The sequence below is a fragment of the Melanerpes formicivorus genome, unplaced genomic scaffold (assembly GCF_026170545.1).
Source record: "Melanerpes formicivorus ecotype bairdi unplaced genomic scaffold, bMelFor1.0.p_v2 SCAF_608, whole genome shotgun sequence".
Taxonomy (NCBI): domain Eukaryota; kingdom Metazoa; phylum Chordata; class Aves; order Piciformes; family Picidae; genus Melanerpes; species Melanerpes formicivorus.
This window is the reverse complement of record NW_027142960.1, coordinates 54,393-71,547: the sequence shown is the minus strand read 5'-3', so window position 1 is coordinate 71,547 and position 17,155 is coordinate 54,393. Positions and strand designations below refer to the sequence as shown.

Below are 17,155 nucleotides of genomic sequence, written 5' to 3'. Positions count from 1 at the left end.
ATTGGGCTTCACTAACACCTCCAACAGACCCCAACCCTGTGGTAAGCTAGTGAAAACCACCAGGGACATATTAACTCATTTACCAGTGAGGTCATGACTGGAATGGGGATCACAGGATGTTAGGGGTTGGAAGGGACCTCTGGAGATGTTTCAGTCCACCCCCCCGCCAGAGCAGGACCATAGAATCTAGTGCACAGGTCACAGAGAAATGCATCCAGATGGGTCTTGGAAGCCTCCAGAGAAGGAGACTCCACAACCTCTCTGGGGAGCCTGTTCCAGTGCTCTGTGACCCTTACAGTGAAGAAGTTCTTCCTCACGCTGAGGTGGAACTTCCTGTGCTGTAAGTTTACATCCATTGCCCTGTATCACAGGGCACAAGTGAGAAGATGCTGTCCCTTCCTTCTAGACACCCAGCCCTCAGATATTTATAAACATTGATTAAATCCCCTCTCAGTCTTCTCCAGACTGAAAGAGATGCTGAATTTCCAGCAGGGTTCATTGTGCAAGGTTGGGTTGGCTTTTTTTCTTTGCTATTAATACATCCATCCCAGAGCTCATAAAGAATGTTGCAATCACTTTATTGCAAATGGCTGAAGCCAACTCTCAGATTAAGTCCTCTGACTTAAAACATTTTTTGCTACAGTGTGCTGTTTCAGTTTGTTGTAGGAGAGGATAATTTCTGCTTTTCCTCTGCTAGTGGTTGTTGCCTGGTTATGGCTACAATGAATGCTTGGTAAAAAAATAAATTTAAGATAAGCAAATTCAGAAATTATTAAAAATGAGCCTGAATCTTAAAAGATTATCAAGTTTGCCTGAAAGAAAAGTTATAACTACATCTTAACATAACAAATTGACTCACTGCAACTAAGTACATGTAACAATGGAAAGAAATTAAAGGAACACCACTTAAAGCACAAGCCTTATGAGGAGAGGCTGAGGCAGCTGGGGTTGTTTAGCCTGGAGAATAGAGCAGAACAGAACAGAACAGAATAGACCAGACCAGACCAGGTTGGAAGAGACCTTCAAGATCATCATGTCCAACCCACCTAATCAACTACACCATGGCACCAAGCACCCCATCAAGTCTCCTCCTGAGCACCTCCAATGATGGTGACTCCACCACCTCCCCAGGCAGCCCATTCCAATGGGCAATCACTCTCTCTGTAGAGAACTTCTTCCTGACATCCAACCTAAACCTCCCCTGGCACAGCCTGAGACTGTGTCCTCTTGTTCTGGTGCTGGCTGCCTGGGAGAAGAGACCAACATCCGCCTGTCTACAGCCTCCCTTAAGGTAGTTGTAGACAGCAATAAGGTCACCCCTGAGTCTCCTCTTCTCCAGGCTAAGCAACCCCAGTTCCCCAGTCTTTCCTCATAGGGCTTGTGTTCCAAACCCCTCATCAACTTCGTTGCCCTTCTCTGGACTCGCTCCAGCAAGTCAACCTCCTTCCTAAACTGAGGGGCCCAGAACTGGACACAGTACTCGAGGTGTGGCCTAACCAGTGCAGTGTACAGGGGCAGAATGACCTCCCTGCTCCTGCTGGCCACACTGTTCTTGATGCAGGCCAGGATGCCACTGGCCCTCTTGGCTGCCTGGGCACACTGCAGGCTCATGTTCAGCCTACTATCAACCAGCACCCCCAGGTCCCTCTCTGCCTGGCTGCTCTCCAGCCACTCTGACCCCAGCCTGTAGCACTGCATGGGGTTGTTGTGGCCAATGTGCAGAACCCGGCACTTGGATGTGTTCAATCTCATGCCGTTGGATTCTGCCCATCTGTCCAGCCTGTCGAGGTCTCTCTGCAGAGCCTCTCTACCCTCCAGCAGATCAACTCCTGCCCCCAGCTTGGTGTCGTCCGCAAACTCAGGGCAGACCTTCTTGCTCTCTACAATTGCCTGAAGGGAGGTTGTAGCCAGGTGGGGGTTGGTCTCTTCTCCCAGGCAACCAGCACCAGAACAAGAGGACCGAGTCTCAAGCTGCACCAGGGGAAGTTTAGGCTGGAGATGAGGAGAAAGTTCTTCACAGAAAGAGTAATTGGCTATTGGAATGTGCTGCCCAGAGAGGTGGTGGAGTCCCCGTCCCTGGAGGTGTTCAAAAAAGGACTGGACGTGGCACTTGGAGCCATGGTTTAGTTGTCATGAGGGGTTGGGTATTAGGTAATAGGTTGGACTTGATGATCTCTGAGGTCTTTTCCAACCTGGTTGATGCTATGATTCCATGAAATACACAGTTAATCCTCACTGTAATATAATAGAATTGACGTTTAGAAACATTAGAGGCATCTTAAAAAATTTTATTTAGCATGTTGAAAAACAAGTATTACAAAACATTTTCTATAAACATAGGCAAAAAAGTTTAAATAGGATAATTTAATGTAAACCAAACCCCTTGGAAATATGCAATACTGTAATCAGAGGTTATTTACATCCAGTGAAGACAGAACAACCTTCACTAAGTATCATTTAAGCAAATAATTTCCATAGTTTCTTAAAACAGTGACACGTATTTAAGTTAGTTTTAGTAGATAAATCACCTCAGTCCTAAGATAAGATGAAATTTAATGTTATATTCCCAGGTGGGAAAGGCAGTATCCTGACTATTTAGGTCAATCACTCAGGATAAGCACTGCATTCAGGCTTGCAAAACCTTTAGAGAGGTACAACTATACATGTACAGGATTTATTGCATGGCAATCCAATTACAGGATAGATAAAACAATAACATGACCTGGAAAAAAAATCCAAACCAACAAACCAAGCTGCATAAAAACCCCAGTAAAAATGACTTTTGATTTTTTTTCAGTCAGATTAGCAAAGCCAGCCACAAGGCTCAGCTATTTTCCCATATTTTGCAGACCACAACAAAATAAATTGGAACTTGACATTATTATTCCAACATGGAGAAAGCTGTTCAAGGCTATTAGGAGATTCATTTGGGCAACTGTCCCACGCAAGGTTTTGTTTAGCTATGAAATTTTTTCACCAAGACACAGGTTTATGTTCCACAATGGCTTTCATGCTTATGTACATGGAAGAGGCATAGCCAAATAAATTCAGCTTCTAGATCACTGTAGATATTTGGTTGTGGCTTTGTTGTTTTTTTGAAAGCAAAGTATCCTTTCTGCATTGCACACGAAAGCACCTAGAGGACACAGCAACAGATTCAACTTTGGAGCCAGAAACATGAAGTTGTTAAAAATGGGAGTGGAATATAGAGTAATTAAAAGAAAGAAAAGCCAGCTCATTTCTGAAAGACTGCCCCTGTTCAGGGAATGATGACTGCTGCTGAATGACCTAACATGCAATGGGTGATCTCCATGCATCTCCTACAGGAAAGTCTGATACCCAGACAGAGAAGAAAGTTACTGCTAAAACTACCAGCTGTGCTGGCAGGCACAGGAGATGCCAATATGGCATGGACGTTTAAACACCAGCTCTTTTTGAGGTGGTTCCTGCATGTTGAGATGAGGCACTTGGTAATGTCAGCCTAAAGCAGTATATTAACTGTTGCTCAGTATAAAAGGAGCTTTAACTTCTACAAGTGGCAATTCAGGACACACAAGAGCTATCAGACAGCCCCAAAACATGATCCAGGCAATTCTTACTATGAGTGTCCAAAATAGACTGTACTTATCTGCCCAATATCTATTATATATAACAAATAAAAATAAGAATTCTCTTTCTGACAACAGGTAGGCCTGGAGTTCATCTATTAGCTCTAATGCAAATTGCCTTTGTTACTGAAGACCTTCAGCAGACAACTGAGGCTACCTATTCCGTCAAAAATGAGAATATAAAACTAATCATAAAACCCTTCCATAATTTGTCAATACAATAGAGCAAATTGTGATAGAAGTATGCAGATACACACCCAGACATTTCCTTTCAGCAGGCTTCTGGAACACTCCTTAGGGAAAAGATGGGCCAAGCCCCCATGAGGCAGCAGACACCACCACACATCTCAGACATTAATTTAAAATAGATGGCACTGGCACTTCATTTGGGATGTCTGGAACAAGATGCAGCTTGAGTGTCTGTTGTAAGAAAGCCAACATAACACAGCAGTCCTCCACAGCTAATGACATTTCAATTGGTGCTAAGTGATTAGAACACAGAACAATACTAAAGCTAATGCCATGCCACCTTAGTGTGGGCAGCAAGAAAACTGAACCAAGCTAAACCAAGTAATGAACTTGTAAATCAAGTTAGGAAAATCAACTGCCACACTACAGCCTGCACCACCATAACTGTCACTAGCATCTAAACCAGGTGTTTGAAATTCTGTACAAGGCTCTATTCCATGAAAAAGTCACTCCAGACTAATGCCTGTGGCTATGCCTGTGTTGTGTTCCAAGAAAGAGAACACCGGGGGTCCTCACAGTCCTGCCCTATGTACAAGGGGCCCCACAGCTCACCGCTGGAGAGGGCAGAGCCAGGCTGCCCACACAACTTCTGGATCCAGCCTGCACTAACGTGCTTCCCAGCACCTCTGATGAGTACCTGCAACCCAAGAGCTGTGGAAAAATTGAAAAAAACAAGGCTTGTGTGCATGGAGAACAGAGTGCACTTCAAGAATGCAGGCCATGGATAGAAGCACTACACTGCTCTTGGAGACAATGAAAAATCCAAGCAGCGTTATTTCCTTTTGACATATTGTTCACTTTTGCAACAGAAGCACCTTGTTGGAATGGATAAAGAATAAATATAATTCACTGAAAAAAGGCAAAAAGGCATCTGCATCTATATACTCTGCAAAGGATTCCCACAGCCACCACCCTGAGGTGCACCTGTGGTACACGGAAGTACTCAAGAGGCAAAAGAGAATCAGGATTTGAGGAAGTTTTTATTTCATAGTTGGGGGGAGTGAGGAGGGGAAGGCACACACACTGAATGCTTTCCCTTTTTCTTCCCTTTTAAAAAGGAAAGTAATACCTTTGGACTTAACATGGTTATGGATGATATCCTGGTCCCAGTGAAGACTATGGTAGGAAGACTATGATTAGGATTTTATCCACTCTTGAGTATTTCAGTATTTCATTATTTCCTGCTGCGTGAACTTTCAAGTCTAAAGTTAACATATGCACACTTCTCACCTCTAGAATACACAACTACCAACAGACAGGGGAAGGGAGAGGAAAAGCAGAACACAGACAATAATGTACACTATTAAATTTGCTAATTACCACATTGAATTGTTAGATTCTAAACACGTACAGAATTTTGAGTTGTAATAGCAAAAGCTTTAGAATGCACTTCTGCTAAGACTCTGAAATTATTGCTATTACACCAGCAGAGTCTGGTTTGAACACAAAGGCGTACAGCTCTCAGCCTTCCAAGGGTCCAGGATAGGCTGCAGCATGTAACAAAAAACCAAGTGAGGAAAAGAAGCCAAAACAAGAGGCAGTACTGCAAAAATCAGTCCCCTTTAGTGTAAATAGCTATCTAAAATGTTGCTTAACAATTCCCAATTTCAGGCAATTCTAACAGTCTGCGGTAGGAAAGAGGAGGAGGACTCCACAAATCTTGTGGGGAATGTGGACAGTGTTTGGTATAAAAGAAGTGACAACCCTCAAATCAGAGGTACTTTTGAGAAGTATGACAGAGCACCACATTGTACCTGCACTAAACTCTCAATACAGATTCCTTCTAAGACCTGCCAAAAAAAAATCCCCAACCCAAGGAACAAGTGAATCTAAACACAAGTGAAGTTCATTGTACAAGTCCATTAAATTATAGAAATGCATAATAAGATAAAGTGCTACAAAATGATTAGTAATTTTTAAAAGTCCATAGCATTCTTCCTGCTTTACTTAGTACTGGTGACAACAGGAGAGAGTGCAACTGCACTGGCTGAAGCAGAATTCACAATGTCTTCGTATTGTGGAGGTGGATCTAAATGCTGTTCGGTTTCACTTCTCATACTGATTTCGCCAGTGGCTTCCTCATATGAAGGAGGAGGATCACAGTTTGAGAGCCTTGTGGATATTGAGTCTGATCGTCCATCTGCATAGCTCAGACCTCCTGGAGAGAGCCCACTGACTTCATACATTTCCTCCTGTGGGGAATGAACAATGCTGAGAGGCGGTGGAAGAGGACCTCTGCCATCAGCCACGGCACCATCACCCATGGCTTCGTGGGCTCCCCTGTGCACGTACACCGACTGTCTACGCATTTTCTTTTTAAACAGACATCTCCAGATGACAAAAATGACAATGAGGATAACAAAAAGGCCAATGATTAATGGAAATGCAAGGTAAAATGAATACCACGAATGTCCTGTGTTACTGTCTCCCTGAAGTCCATTTTTGTAGAATTTCCAGAACTCCTTCTAGAAGAGCAAGACAGGATAAGTCAGAACTATCAAACAGAACTATTAAACTGTTAAAAGCAAAGAAATAAAGAAATAAATAATCACTGTAGTCAAATTCATTTAAATGAATGAGGAAAAAATTGTTTTAAATGAATGAGGGGAAAAGAAAAAGGCATTTCAAATAGTGATGATTAAAATAAGAACAGGAATGGATAAGCACACACAATAAACTTTCCAATTGTCTCCCAGTGTGACTAGTTATACAAAAGGGGGTTGTTGTTTTAAAACCAGCTCCTCACTGCTTTCAAGATTCCTGTATCTGCACTTATTGTTTATAAATGTGCAGCACAGACAGGACCAGGTGACAAACATTAAAAAGCAAGAAATCTAATCAGCATGCACGTCAGCCAACTGGATCCAAACTTTTCAGCACCACTCAAAGTTAGGGGTTGGTTTGTTTCTTTTAAAACTGGAATACTAATGCATTTGACAGGGAAATACTGTTTGGGGATGACAGACCATTTTGGCAAAGCACAACTGTGTTGTATCGACTCCCCCCCACCCTCTGGCTCACAAAGCAATTGCTGTCAGCTTATTATGAGTTGATTTGGATCCTCTGTTTAGAGTTGAAAATGGCTCCAAGCACTCTAAGAATATACACAGCTTATTATATTCTAGAAATGTCAACAACACAGCTACAGATAAATGGAACAGAAAGTGAGAGGTGAATATAAAGATGAAGTGGGACACCAGCACTTGAAAGCATTCTTTTCTATACTAATATCCACAAGCACCGGCCCCAAAGATCATGGCTCCATCCAACTTCCTCTGCAGGGAATGCTAGGGGGGGAAGGACAAACAAAGAAAAGAAGAACCTGTCTCAAAAAAAGTAGTCACCCTCACCTGTAATAAGATCTCTCCTACTAAGAAACTCTCCCACTGTTTCATAGTCATGTGTAAGTTCAGAACAAACCCCACAGTTAAACACCCTCTGCCCAAATCCATTAACAGAGGCTCTGAACTCTCTCCTTTTCTTTAAAACTGCAGAGACCTGACCCATTCACACTCATGCCAGCATTTATTTGGAATGACAGCACACATCTCACATGCAAGTATTTATGTAACAGTCCCCAGATAAATGTGATGTTGCTATTGTTCTGTTATTGGTAAATGATATATTCAGGTCATAGACTGACTGACTGTGTGCACAAATGAGTCAGATCCACCACTTTTCTGAGTTCAGAACTGCTGCTGCATGAGCAGCATTAAACAGAGAATGCCAGGGAACTGATCTCAGAGGCAGCTTAGGTCCAGAAGCAGCATGGCCTCTAGCATGGTGGCTAAGCTTGCTCTGTGCAAAGCCAGGAGCAGGACACCCTGGGCAAAATACATTCCTGTAACGTTGATGCTTCTAGGTCAGAATTTACTAGGATTAAAAGCAATGCCCTGATGAAACAGCTGCCTATCCTGTAGCTTTAAAAAATATACATGCAGAACAAATAAAAATTAATAATGATTTTTAAAGAGCCTTAATTGCCACAGCAATCCAGGATCAGGAGGTTTTCCTCAGTTCCAAGGCTTGACATCGCAAGCAAGCCTTCACAGTGTCCCTCTATGATGTGAACCCAGGTCCAAATCATTCAAGTTAAGTAGAATTGACTTCAGACAAAATACACAAGTCATGGAAGATGGACTAACTTCTCTAGATACTTCTCTACTATAAGGGCCTTCCTTGATGCATTATTACACAGTGAGTCCCATATCAACTATGACAACTTTAGAACAACATATTTGAGAGGGCAAACTAAACATTAACAAATCACCTTAGCTGTACTACTGAGGACTTTTGGGATCTCTGCATAAGAACTAACAAAACCGAACACTTCACCTCTCCCCACCAGATCACCAGTGATTAAGATCTGTTACCTATTACCTTTCCATATAGTTTGAATACAACCAACGAGATTCTTTAGTGGAATAAGTAGTAAATATATTGAGGACTGAAAAAATATCAGAGGATTTATTAGGATTATGAAATGCTACTGTCTGTGCTGGAACCAAACTTTGCACTTCACTGTTTCGCTGTCTCAATGGCAGCAAAGGAACAAAATGGTACAATGTTTGTAAAGATTTACTGAAAGTCATCAAATACACTGTGCAGGTGTGTGTCATTTAAAAAGAGTCTGTGTTGATGAAAAGGAAGAAGTCACACTTTCGCCCCAGCAATATGTTTTGTGTTGCAGACTTCTCCACTGGAAGGGTAGTAGGCTGTGGCTGGTATTTTAGTATTGTTTCCATGTTAATTCTAGCTGAGAAAACATCTCTGTACCTTCTTCAGAAAGCTGAAATACCAGCATGTCTCCTTGTCATTGTGCAACATGGCAAAGCAGCAGAACAGATGTTTTCCCAGAGTGGCAGGCAATTAGTTCAGAATAGGCTATGTGGCTGTGGGAGCCGTTCAAGTTGATGGTGAGACTTGACAGGTGCATAAAGCGCTTAAGGTAACAGTTTAAACTGCCTTGAGGATGCAAATAGTGTCCACGTTCATTTGTATGCAAGACATAGGAAGAGTTTAGACATACACACCCCCATCAAAAATTACAGCGCTTCAGGTGTACAACTGTCTTACAGAGATAGAGGGATACTGTCTTGCACTCAGGTGAAAAATACTAAGAAGGAAACATCTATTTAGTGGCTTGAAAAAAAACAGCCAAAAAAGCAACAAAACAAAACAAAAAAGCAAAAAAAGCAGAAAACAACCTCAGGGAAACCCACCAACCAAAAACTAGCATACTAGATCCTTGCATTTTTGCAAGCCAAATTTCAAAGAGGAGCACAAAGGTTGTTAGTTCCAGACTGGAGGAACTGACAGGAACAGCAGGAAATTAATGCTTCAGGTTTGAGTTGTGCAGCTGCCAGGCAACTCTCCCCCTCTGCTCTGCCATGCCACTGCTATGCCGAACTGTGAAGTGAAGGCACAGGAGAAGGACAAGTCACCTGGTCAAAGTCAAATTGTGCCCAACAAAACCATGGAGAACTTGGATTAACTTGCACACTGTGAGGTTAGTACAAACTGCTATGAAAACAACAAGAAGAGAGGGAAATACTGACAACCTGCGAAGTAGCTGTAGAACTCAAACAGAAAGTTAAAGAGTAATTTAGAAGCTGGAAAACTCTCAGCACAAACATCCCCTCCACAGTGGCTGGTCTCTTAAACCACCACCACAACGGACTTTACTTCTACTGGACAAGATCATTAACTTGTGATTTATGAAGAAGACTCCAGTAATTATTTATCCTTGAGTGCTGTACAGCTGGGAACACCAGGCACAGATGCCTTAAAAGGATGAAAAACTAAGTTAAGCAGGCCATGGAATCAGATAACCACAGTGGAAAAGCCTTAGAAAACAGCTAAGAGATATTCTCACCAAGAACTAGTTTTCTGAATGTCCCTTGCTGCTTTGGCAAACAGAATTTTAAATGATCAAAAGGAATTCTCAAGGGCATCCTACACAGATTTGCCAGCATTTTCTTTCCCTTTTATTTCTAGTACTTCTTAGAATGCAGTCTGGATCAGTCAACTGGATCTGAATGCTGAATCAATAAGGGATCCACACGAAGGTTAAGAGACTCACACCCTGCTGAGAATTTCAGCTGAGCCTTTTACTACACTTGGCAGCATCGTCAGTCTCAAATCATTCTTGGTCAATTGGCTGACTTGCTTTAAAGCTGGACTAATAATATACCAGACAGAGGACCGCTTGGTAGTCAGTAGGCAGAGGATGTAGACAAAGCAGTAATGGGAAGTGAGCATACCTGCTACACTGTTTTCTTCTGGTCTGTCCTCAGTTTCAGGTGGCAGGAAAAGATTCACCTCTTCTCTTCTGGGTTTTCATCCAGCATCCATAATTACACACAGACTGATGCCAAAAGTTTTACTCGATAACGTCATTTTAGATCTGATGCTATCAAGTTCTAAGTTGCTTGCTAAGCATTCTAGTGGTAATGCTATGCTAGAATAGGGCTTTACAGAGAACTTTGAAACGTCTTTGCTATTTAAAATCTGTAGGAAATTTGAAGCAACTGAAGATCTATGACTTGTAGCTTGTAAAATCTTATTGTCATGTAATTTAAAAAAACAAGTTAATGGAAGTAAAATTTGCATCAGTGCTCCAATCACAGACTGGCACAGTGATCTTTGAACAAATCGTTCCAGACTCCTAACAACCTTAGACAACTAACGATGACCCCAGACAGTGCTGCCTGCAGGCTACAGCTACTACAAATAAACAGCTTTACTAAATCAGACCGAGGATTCACCTAATCTGTTACCTTGGTTCTGACAACAATCATCAGAGACTGATGAAAGAAGAGTGCAAACGTAAGGAGGCAGTGATAACTCTCCCAGCTTCCACAGGTTTGTGCTTCAAGAACTTTCATCAGCCAAAACCGCCCCCTTTTATTCCAGACTGATTTATCTTCTGTTCACTTAAATCACTGTTCTCTGAGCCTATTCAAGCTCTTAGGATCTGAGACATCCTGTGGCAAGGCAGTCCACAGCTCTGTTATCTATGGTGAGAAGAGATCGTTCGATTTGCTTTGAACCTGCACCTTCTACTTTCCTTTGAGGCCTTTTTAGCTCTTCTGACAGAAGGGCGGCGAGTGACTGACCTCAGCTCAATCTTCATGCTACTCACAGACATCACCCATATTCCCTGATCCAAATCTTTCCCAATCCATTGTTACAGAAATCTTTTCATATCTTTGGTCAACTGTCACACTTCTCTGGTCCTCCCTGAGCTACCAATTTGCTTTTTTTAGGAGATAAGAGCTGTACAAGACACATTCAAGATGTGGGCATGCAATGATAGGGTTACATTCTGCATTTTGATCCCTATTCCTTTCTTCAGACTCTTAGCATTCAGGTTTTTATTTTGTTTTGTTTGACTGCTGAGCATTAAATTCAAGTCTTCATAGATTCAAATTCAGATCTCGCTTCTGAGTTGAGTTCAGAGCCAATCATATATATAATGCGTGTTCCCTTTCCCCTGCATGCATTACATCTTTCAGCTCTGAATTCTGTATTTTAATTAATCCACAAAGTCCTGTAAATTATTCCCTGCTGTCTCTAACCTTACTAATGCAATAGTGTTGTCCTTATAATTAACTTCAGAATTTCAAGTAATAATTCTGAATTTATCAAAATCCTCAAGCTCATACAACATTAAAGGCATTCAATATTTCCATGACAGCTATGCATGTACACTTAATTTACACAATCCTAGCTTCCAAGAAAACCTCATGCATTGAAAAGAGCTTGAGGGAACTGCTTGATCTTATTCTAATATTACAAATCTGGAAGCTGCACACCTCCTCAAGAGACTCAAAAACAAGGAACCAAGTGGACAAGATAAATACAAAAAGAAATTACATGAAACAAAGCTACCATAAGATAAATAAGCTACAGACTCTTCTTGAATTCCAGTCTATCTATGCTATGAAATCATTGCATCTTACTCTGAACAAAGTGTATTGTGATCCTAGTCTATTGCACCCATTTCCTTCTTCTGGCACACATACATTAAGTCTTGCTAAGGATGGATACTGCTTAGAGGGGACAATGAACTAAGTAAAGCCCTTATAAGCAAAAGAAACTGCACAGGCAGGACAGCACATTCTCAGAGCCCAGCCCATTAGTAAGCTACCAACAGCAGAATAGAGCAGCTAGGCAAGAAGGACACAGTAGTAGAAATGAATAAAAGGTCAGAAGCAGCTTATCCACTGTGACATAAAAGTTATGGCAAGAGTAGGAATGAAGCTTTTTCTATTTTACCATTTCCCAAATACCCTGCAAGGAAAATGCTATCTTCTAAAACACAAAACATTCCTAAATGGGGAACAAGAAGGTGAATTGTGAGGCAATGTTTAGGCAGTGCTTTCCCCAGTGTCTTGGACTTCTGTGTCAGAACTTCACAGAGGGTTGTGTCATTGTATGCACTATTCTTAATTATGCAATGAGCTGTCATTAGGAATGGCCACACCAAGCCAAGTTTGTGAGGTAAAAATCATGTGTGTGCATGCACTTTAAAACCTCAAAGCTCTGAAGAGATGTTGCACGTCCTACCACTTCATTTAATAAGTCTGGAAGTTCTCATTCCAGCCATATCCATCTACCCAGATATGACCTCCAACAAAAAAAACACCAAGAAATTAAAATGTTCAGTATGCCTGCCCTTGTTTTCTGATGCAGAGCTATGCCACTGAAGACTGGAATGCCTCATCTGTCTAAATTCTGGAAGAACTCTGCAGTGCTCCCTGTACTACTTTGCTCATTGTCTCACTGGACTTGCAAATATAATTTCTCTTTGCAAAAAAACCAACCAACCAACCAACCAAAAGCCACACAGAAGGGAAAAAAGCTGTTTTGGAAGGTAACTTTTCTGAATCACATTTTCTAGCACCTGTTTTTCACTTTAGATTTATCATAGAATCATAGACTGGTCTGGGCCAGAAGGGACCTCCAAATGTCATTTATCCTCAACTTCAGCCCTAATATCACCCATGTCTGTCTTGAATTTAAAAAAAAACTAGAAATTATTGACATTATTGCATGAAATAGGTCAGATGCCACCATCAAAAACCTATGTGCTGCTTTTATTTGTTGGGAAACAAAATAAGATATGTTTGGTATGATGTGCAGCTATTGCTTGCAGAGCCATTAGCCCACAAACTTCTTTTAATTGGAGAAGCCAACAGACTTATGCAACCATTAACTGTGTGGGCAGTATCTGCTTCACTCCCCTGAAGTTAATGTATCACTGCCCTTGCACAACACATGTTAGCACTGAAATTAATGTTTTTTCCATGTTTCAGATCAGTGCTGCTTAACAATAGCCTCTGGAGGGCTTGCAGATTTTAGACTGAAGAAGTCCACTTGTCTTCCTTATTTTCAGACTTAGTCTTGGCACCAAACACTTTGGCCAACTACAAGAGCACCTGGGTGTATTTCAAGGTATAATTTTAGATGGAAAGCTTTTTGAGTTGCTCACTCATTTAATGTGAACATCATCAATAAATGAGTTATTCCAGAAGTGAGGAAAGCAAAGACTTGTGCCCTCTCCTTCTATCTATTCCCCACAAGTTCCAATCCAATTATTCCTTCCAAGCATTCATGGTATCTAGTTCAGACTTAAGGGTGTGATGACAGGAAAACCAGTACACAGGTTATTTGGGTAAACAGTGCTGCCAAACCAATGACATCTTTGTCCACCTTTTCTCAAGTGGGGCTATTATTAATTTGTGTTCCTTTTCCTCCCAGGTGCAAGTTTTTTTTCCACAACATTTATCAGCATAATTATCTTTGAGACTTCTACTCCTTCAAATTCAGTTTAATTGGGACAAAGGATTCACAAGTTACTGCTGTGCAGTCTGTCCATCTCCACTGAACTCATTTACTTAAAGGCTCAAAAGAAAAACAAATCTAAACCAATGTTGGAAAACAGACAAGCATTCAAGGAGACCCCACAATTTAGTATCAGTAGACTCCATCCATCTCTAAGCACACACCAAAACATACCGTTTTTTCCTCATTTTCAAATGCTTCTCTTGCTTCTTCATAGCTACAGATCTCTTCTCTGCATTCGTGTTCGATGTCACCTTGCTTTAATTCTTCCAGAAACGTGTTGGCTCTCGGGTATCTTTTTAACAAAGAGTTGGCTTTGTCCTCTGTTAAGAATACTGAATGAGAAGAGAGATAACAAAGGTCACTTCTAAAATAGATCTCCAGACCCTTGTGCTAAAATTGCTCAATGAAAACATGCTCTGGGAAATACAGAGTTTTTCCAAAGTCTTTCCCTTTATTTATTATGATGAAAGGCCTTTCCTAATTTTGTTCACTGTTATAAGCAGCTGGGCTTACAACTTCAGTGGTTATTGCTATAGCATCATAAATGCAATGGACCTCAACTTGGCATCACGGTCATTTGTGCCTAATCAAGATTGAAGCCAGTTCCTGAGAAGAGCGCTCAGGAGAGGCACATGCTCAGCTCATGTGACTTCTTAAACTAAGATGACACAGAACAAAGAAATCCCGCTTGTGAACATTCAAAACCATATTTACAACTGCCTGAGGGCATCATAACCAGAATGTCTGTAGTTCTGGATATAAATGTTTATGAGCATTACCCAGACTCACACACACCAGAAAGCTGTATTTATCAAATTTTAAGTCTGTCAGTTTTCTCAACCAACTTTGAAGCAGACCTGCTCCATTTACTCAACCATGAAATAGTTCCCCGTTTGGGGTGTGTGGGGAAGTAGCCTCTACTTTCTTGAATTGTATAGAAAACCTCACCTTAGTTGCTGAATCAAATACAATATCCCCAAAAGACAAGCAATGTTTTCTGACACAGGCGTTCTTTACATGAATTCCTTAGTTTTCTGTTCAAGGAAGAAAGCTGGAAGTAATCTCTTTTCTTTCTTCTAATGATCCAGCTTACCCTCAAAAACCTTGCCCCAATGATTTTACAGTTAATATGCAGTAACTGGAACATTCCAAAATCTAGCAAACTGAATTACCTGGAATTGGAATGTGCAGTAAATGATGTAGAAATTCTCCAGGTACTTCAGATCAAGAAGCAAGAACACCAGGTCAGTGCAACACTGCTCTTGGGCTCTCCCTGTCAGCTAACTGTTCAATGCACTGCCATACTAATACACCCAGACCACTTTCATAGAACCCTAGAATGGTTTGGATTGGAAGGGGCCTTAAGGATCATCCATCTCCAACCCCTTCTGCCATGGGTGGGGGCACTTTCCACTAGATCAAGCTGCTCAAAACCCTATTCAACAGGTGGCCTTGAACAATTCCAGAGGGGGAGAATGCACAACCTCTCTAGGCAACCTGTTCCAGCATCTCACCAATCTCACTGTCAAGAATTTCTTCCTAGGGTCTAATCTAAATCTGCCTTATTCCAGTTTGAAACCATTAGCCCTCATCCTATCACTACATTCCCTGATAAAAAAAGTCCCTCTCCATCTTTGCTGTAGTTCCCTTTAGGTGCAGGAATGCTGCTATAACATCTCCCAGAAGCCTTCTCTCCTCCAGGCTGAAGACTCCCCAACTCTCTCAGCCTGTCTTCATAGGGGAGGTGCTCCAGTCCCCTGATCATCTTTGTGGCCCTGCTCTGAACTTGCTCGAGCAGGACCTTGTCTTTACACTAGGGGCCCCAGAGATGGATGATCACTCCAGGGGAAATCTCATGGGAGCAGAGTAGATAGAGGAGGAGAATCACCTCCCTTGACCTGCTGGCCACACGTCTCTTGACATAGCTCAGGATGTGTTCCCACACAATTTCTTTACCTATGCAATCATTTCTGCATCAGCTCACTTACAGCTAGTCTGGGACTGCTGATATGCCATGAAGACAAGTTCTCACTGCCTGCTGAAGGACAGGGACTGCCTGGTCTAGGCATTGATTTATCTATAATTTTACATTAAATAGTTAACTCTTTTTTCCCCCCTTAATATCTGATTTTGAATTTTAGAAGAGGATGGCAACAAGTCTACAAAGATGATCACTATGCTTTGCTACAGACGCAAGTGGTGGCATTTTTCAGCAGTGAGGCCACTACCACAGCTAGGCATATCTACTCTAATTTCATTTTGTTTAGTCTCTGTGGTGTACTTTGTTACAAATCATCGGACAATTACATTCACTTTGCAATGGATTAAATGAAGATTTGAAGATCAAACTCCAAACCTCCTATGCTTTCAGCTGACTATACATGGTATGTGCATGCTCTGCACAAATTGCACTATTTGTGATACTGTAGAACTCTACAACTGCACCCACTGCAGTTTTAGTTTTCTAAAGTACTACAGGTGAGCAAACAGGCATCTCCCACTGTGTAACTTCAGCAAGTAACACAGAAATTAATATTCAAAATCTCTTCTTTCCACTTCACAACTGCTCTGACTCCCCTCTAGGCCTGAAGAACTTGGTTTCTTTCAACATGCTTTAGTGGAACTAGATGATCCTTGTGGTCCCTTCCAACCCTGACTGATACTATGATACTATGAAAGATTTGTTCATATCAGGAAGTCAGAATGCAGCCAGGCATGGGGATAGACTGCCAGTGCTCTAGCCACTTCTCACAAACTCCTCCTCTGTGCATTTGTGCAAACAAAGCCTAGAGTGTCTTACAAGTGCCCATATGTGGAGTCACCCAAGAGTAGACAATGCACTATAAATCAAGTTTCCCTTCATTCAGCAGATAAAACCTAAGGAACTTCACTTCACAGCTGGCATCCATCCATTTTGTATTTAGCAATTCATATTCGGAAATTGTCTTTCTTCTTTCAGAATACACTATAGAAAATACATCACAGAGACAAAAGAGCCTATAGAGGAAAATCAGCCACACCCCACACTAGTTCTGAATGCATCTGATAAATACTGATCCATGCTTATTCCAGACCAGAAATGGCTTTTGACCCTGAAAGGCTAGGGAAAAAATGAAGCAGATTAATTTGTTTTGATTTGACATTTTTAAAGTTCTGCCACTCCTAGGGACTTCAAATCCTATTGAGAAGTGAATACATAGGTAGCAAGAAAACACAAAAATCTACACTGATCGGAGCAATCTTGATGGATACTGACTGCAGTACAGTTATTTAATGAGAATCAGTCATTGCCTGATGAATCCTAGAAAAAGAGATAATGGAACCAAGGGATTTAACTAGCAAATATCAGATAAAGGAAAAGAAAAATGCTGATTTTGGTGTTATGTAAGAGAGGCACAGAAACAAATCATCTCAAGTGTCTTCCTTTCCTTCAGTTGTTGTAGAAT

General features: G+C 41.4%; 1 protein-coding gene across 2 annotated transcripts in view; it reads right to left on the bottom strand.

Annotated features, from left to right (window-relative positions):
- Positions 1-2,271: 2,271 nt before the first annotated feature.
- PRRG1 (proline rich and Gla domain 1) overlaps positions 2,272-17,155 on the bottom strand; it is a 33,238-nt gene continuing 18,354 nt past the window's right edge. The window contains exons 3-4 of one of the 2 annotated variants that reach the window (XM_068170792.1): positions 13,881-14,041; positions 2,272-6,322 (exon numbers count right to left, since the gene is read on the bottom strand). In XM_068170792.1, coding sequence (XP_068026893.1) covers positions 5,801-6,322; positions 13,881-14,041 — 683 coding nt within the window. In that variant the 3' untranslated portion in view covers positions 2,272-5,800. The remainder of the gene's footprint in view (positions 6,323-13,880; positions 14,042-17,155) is intronic. The other variant, XM_068170793.1, reaches the window with a different exon arrangement.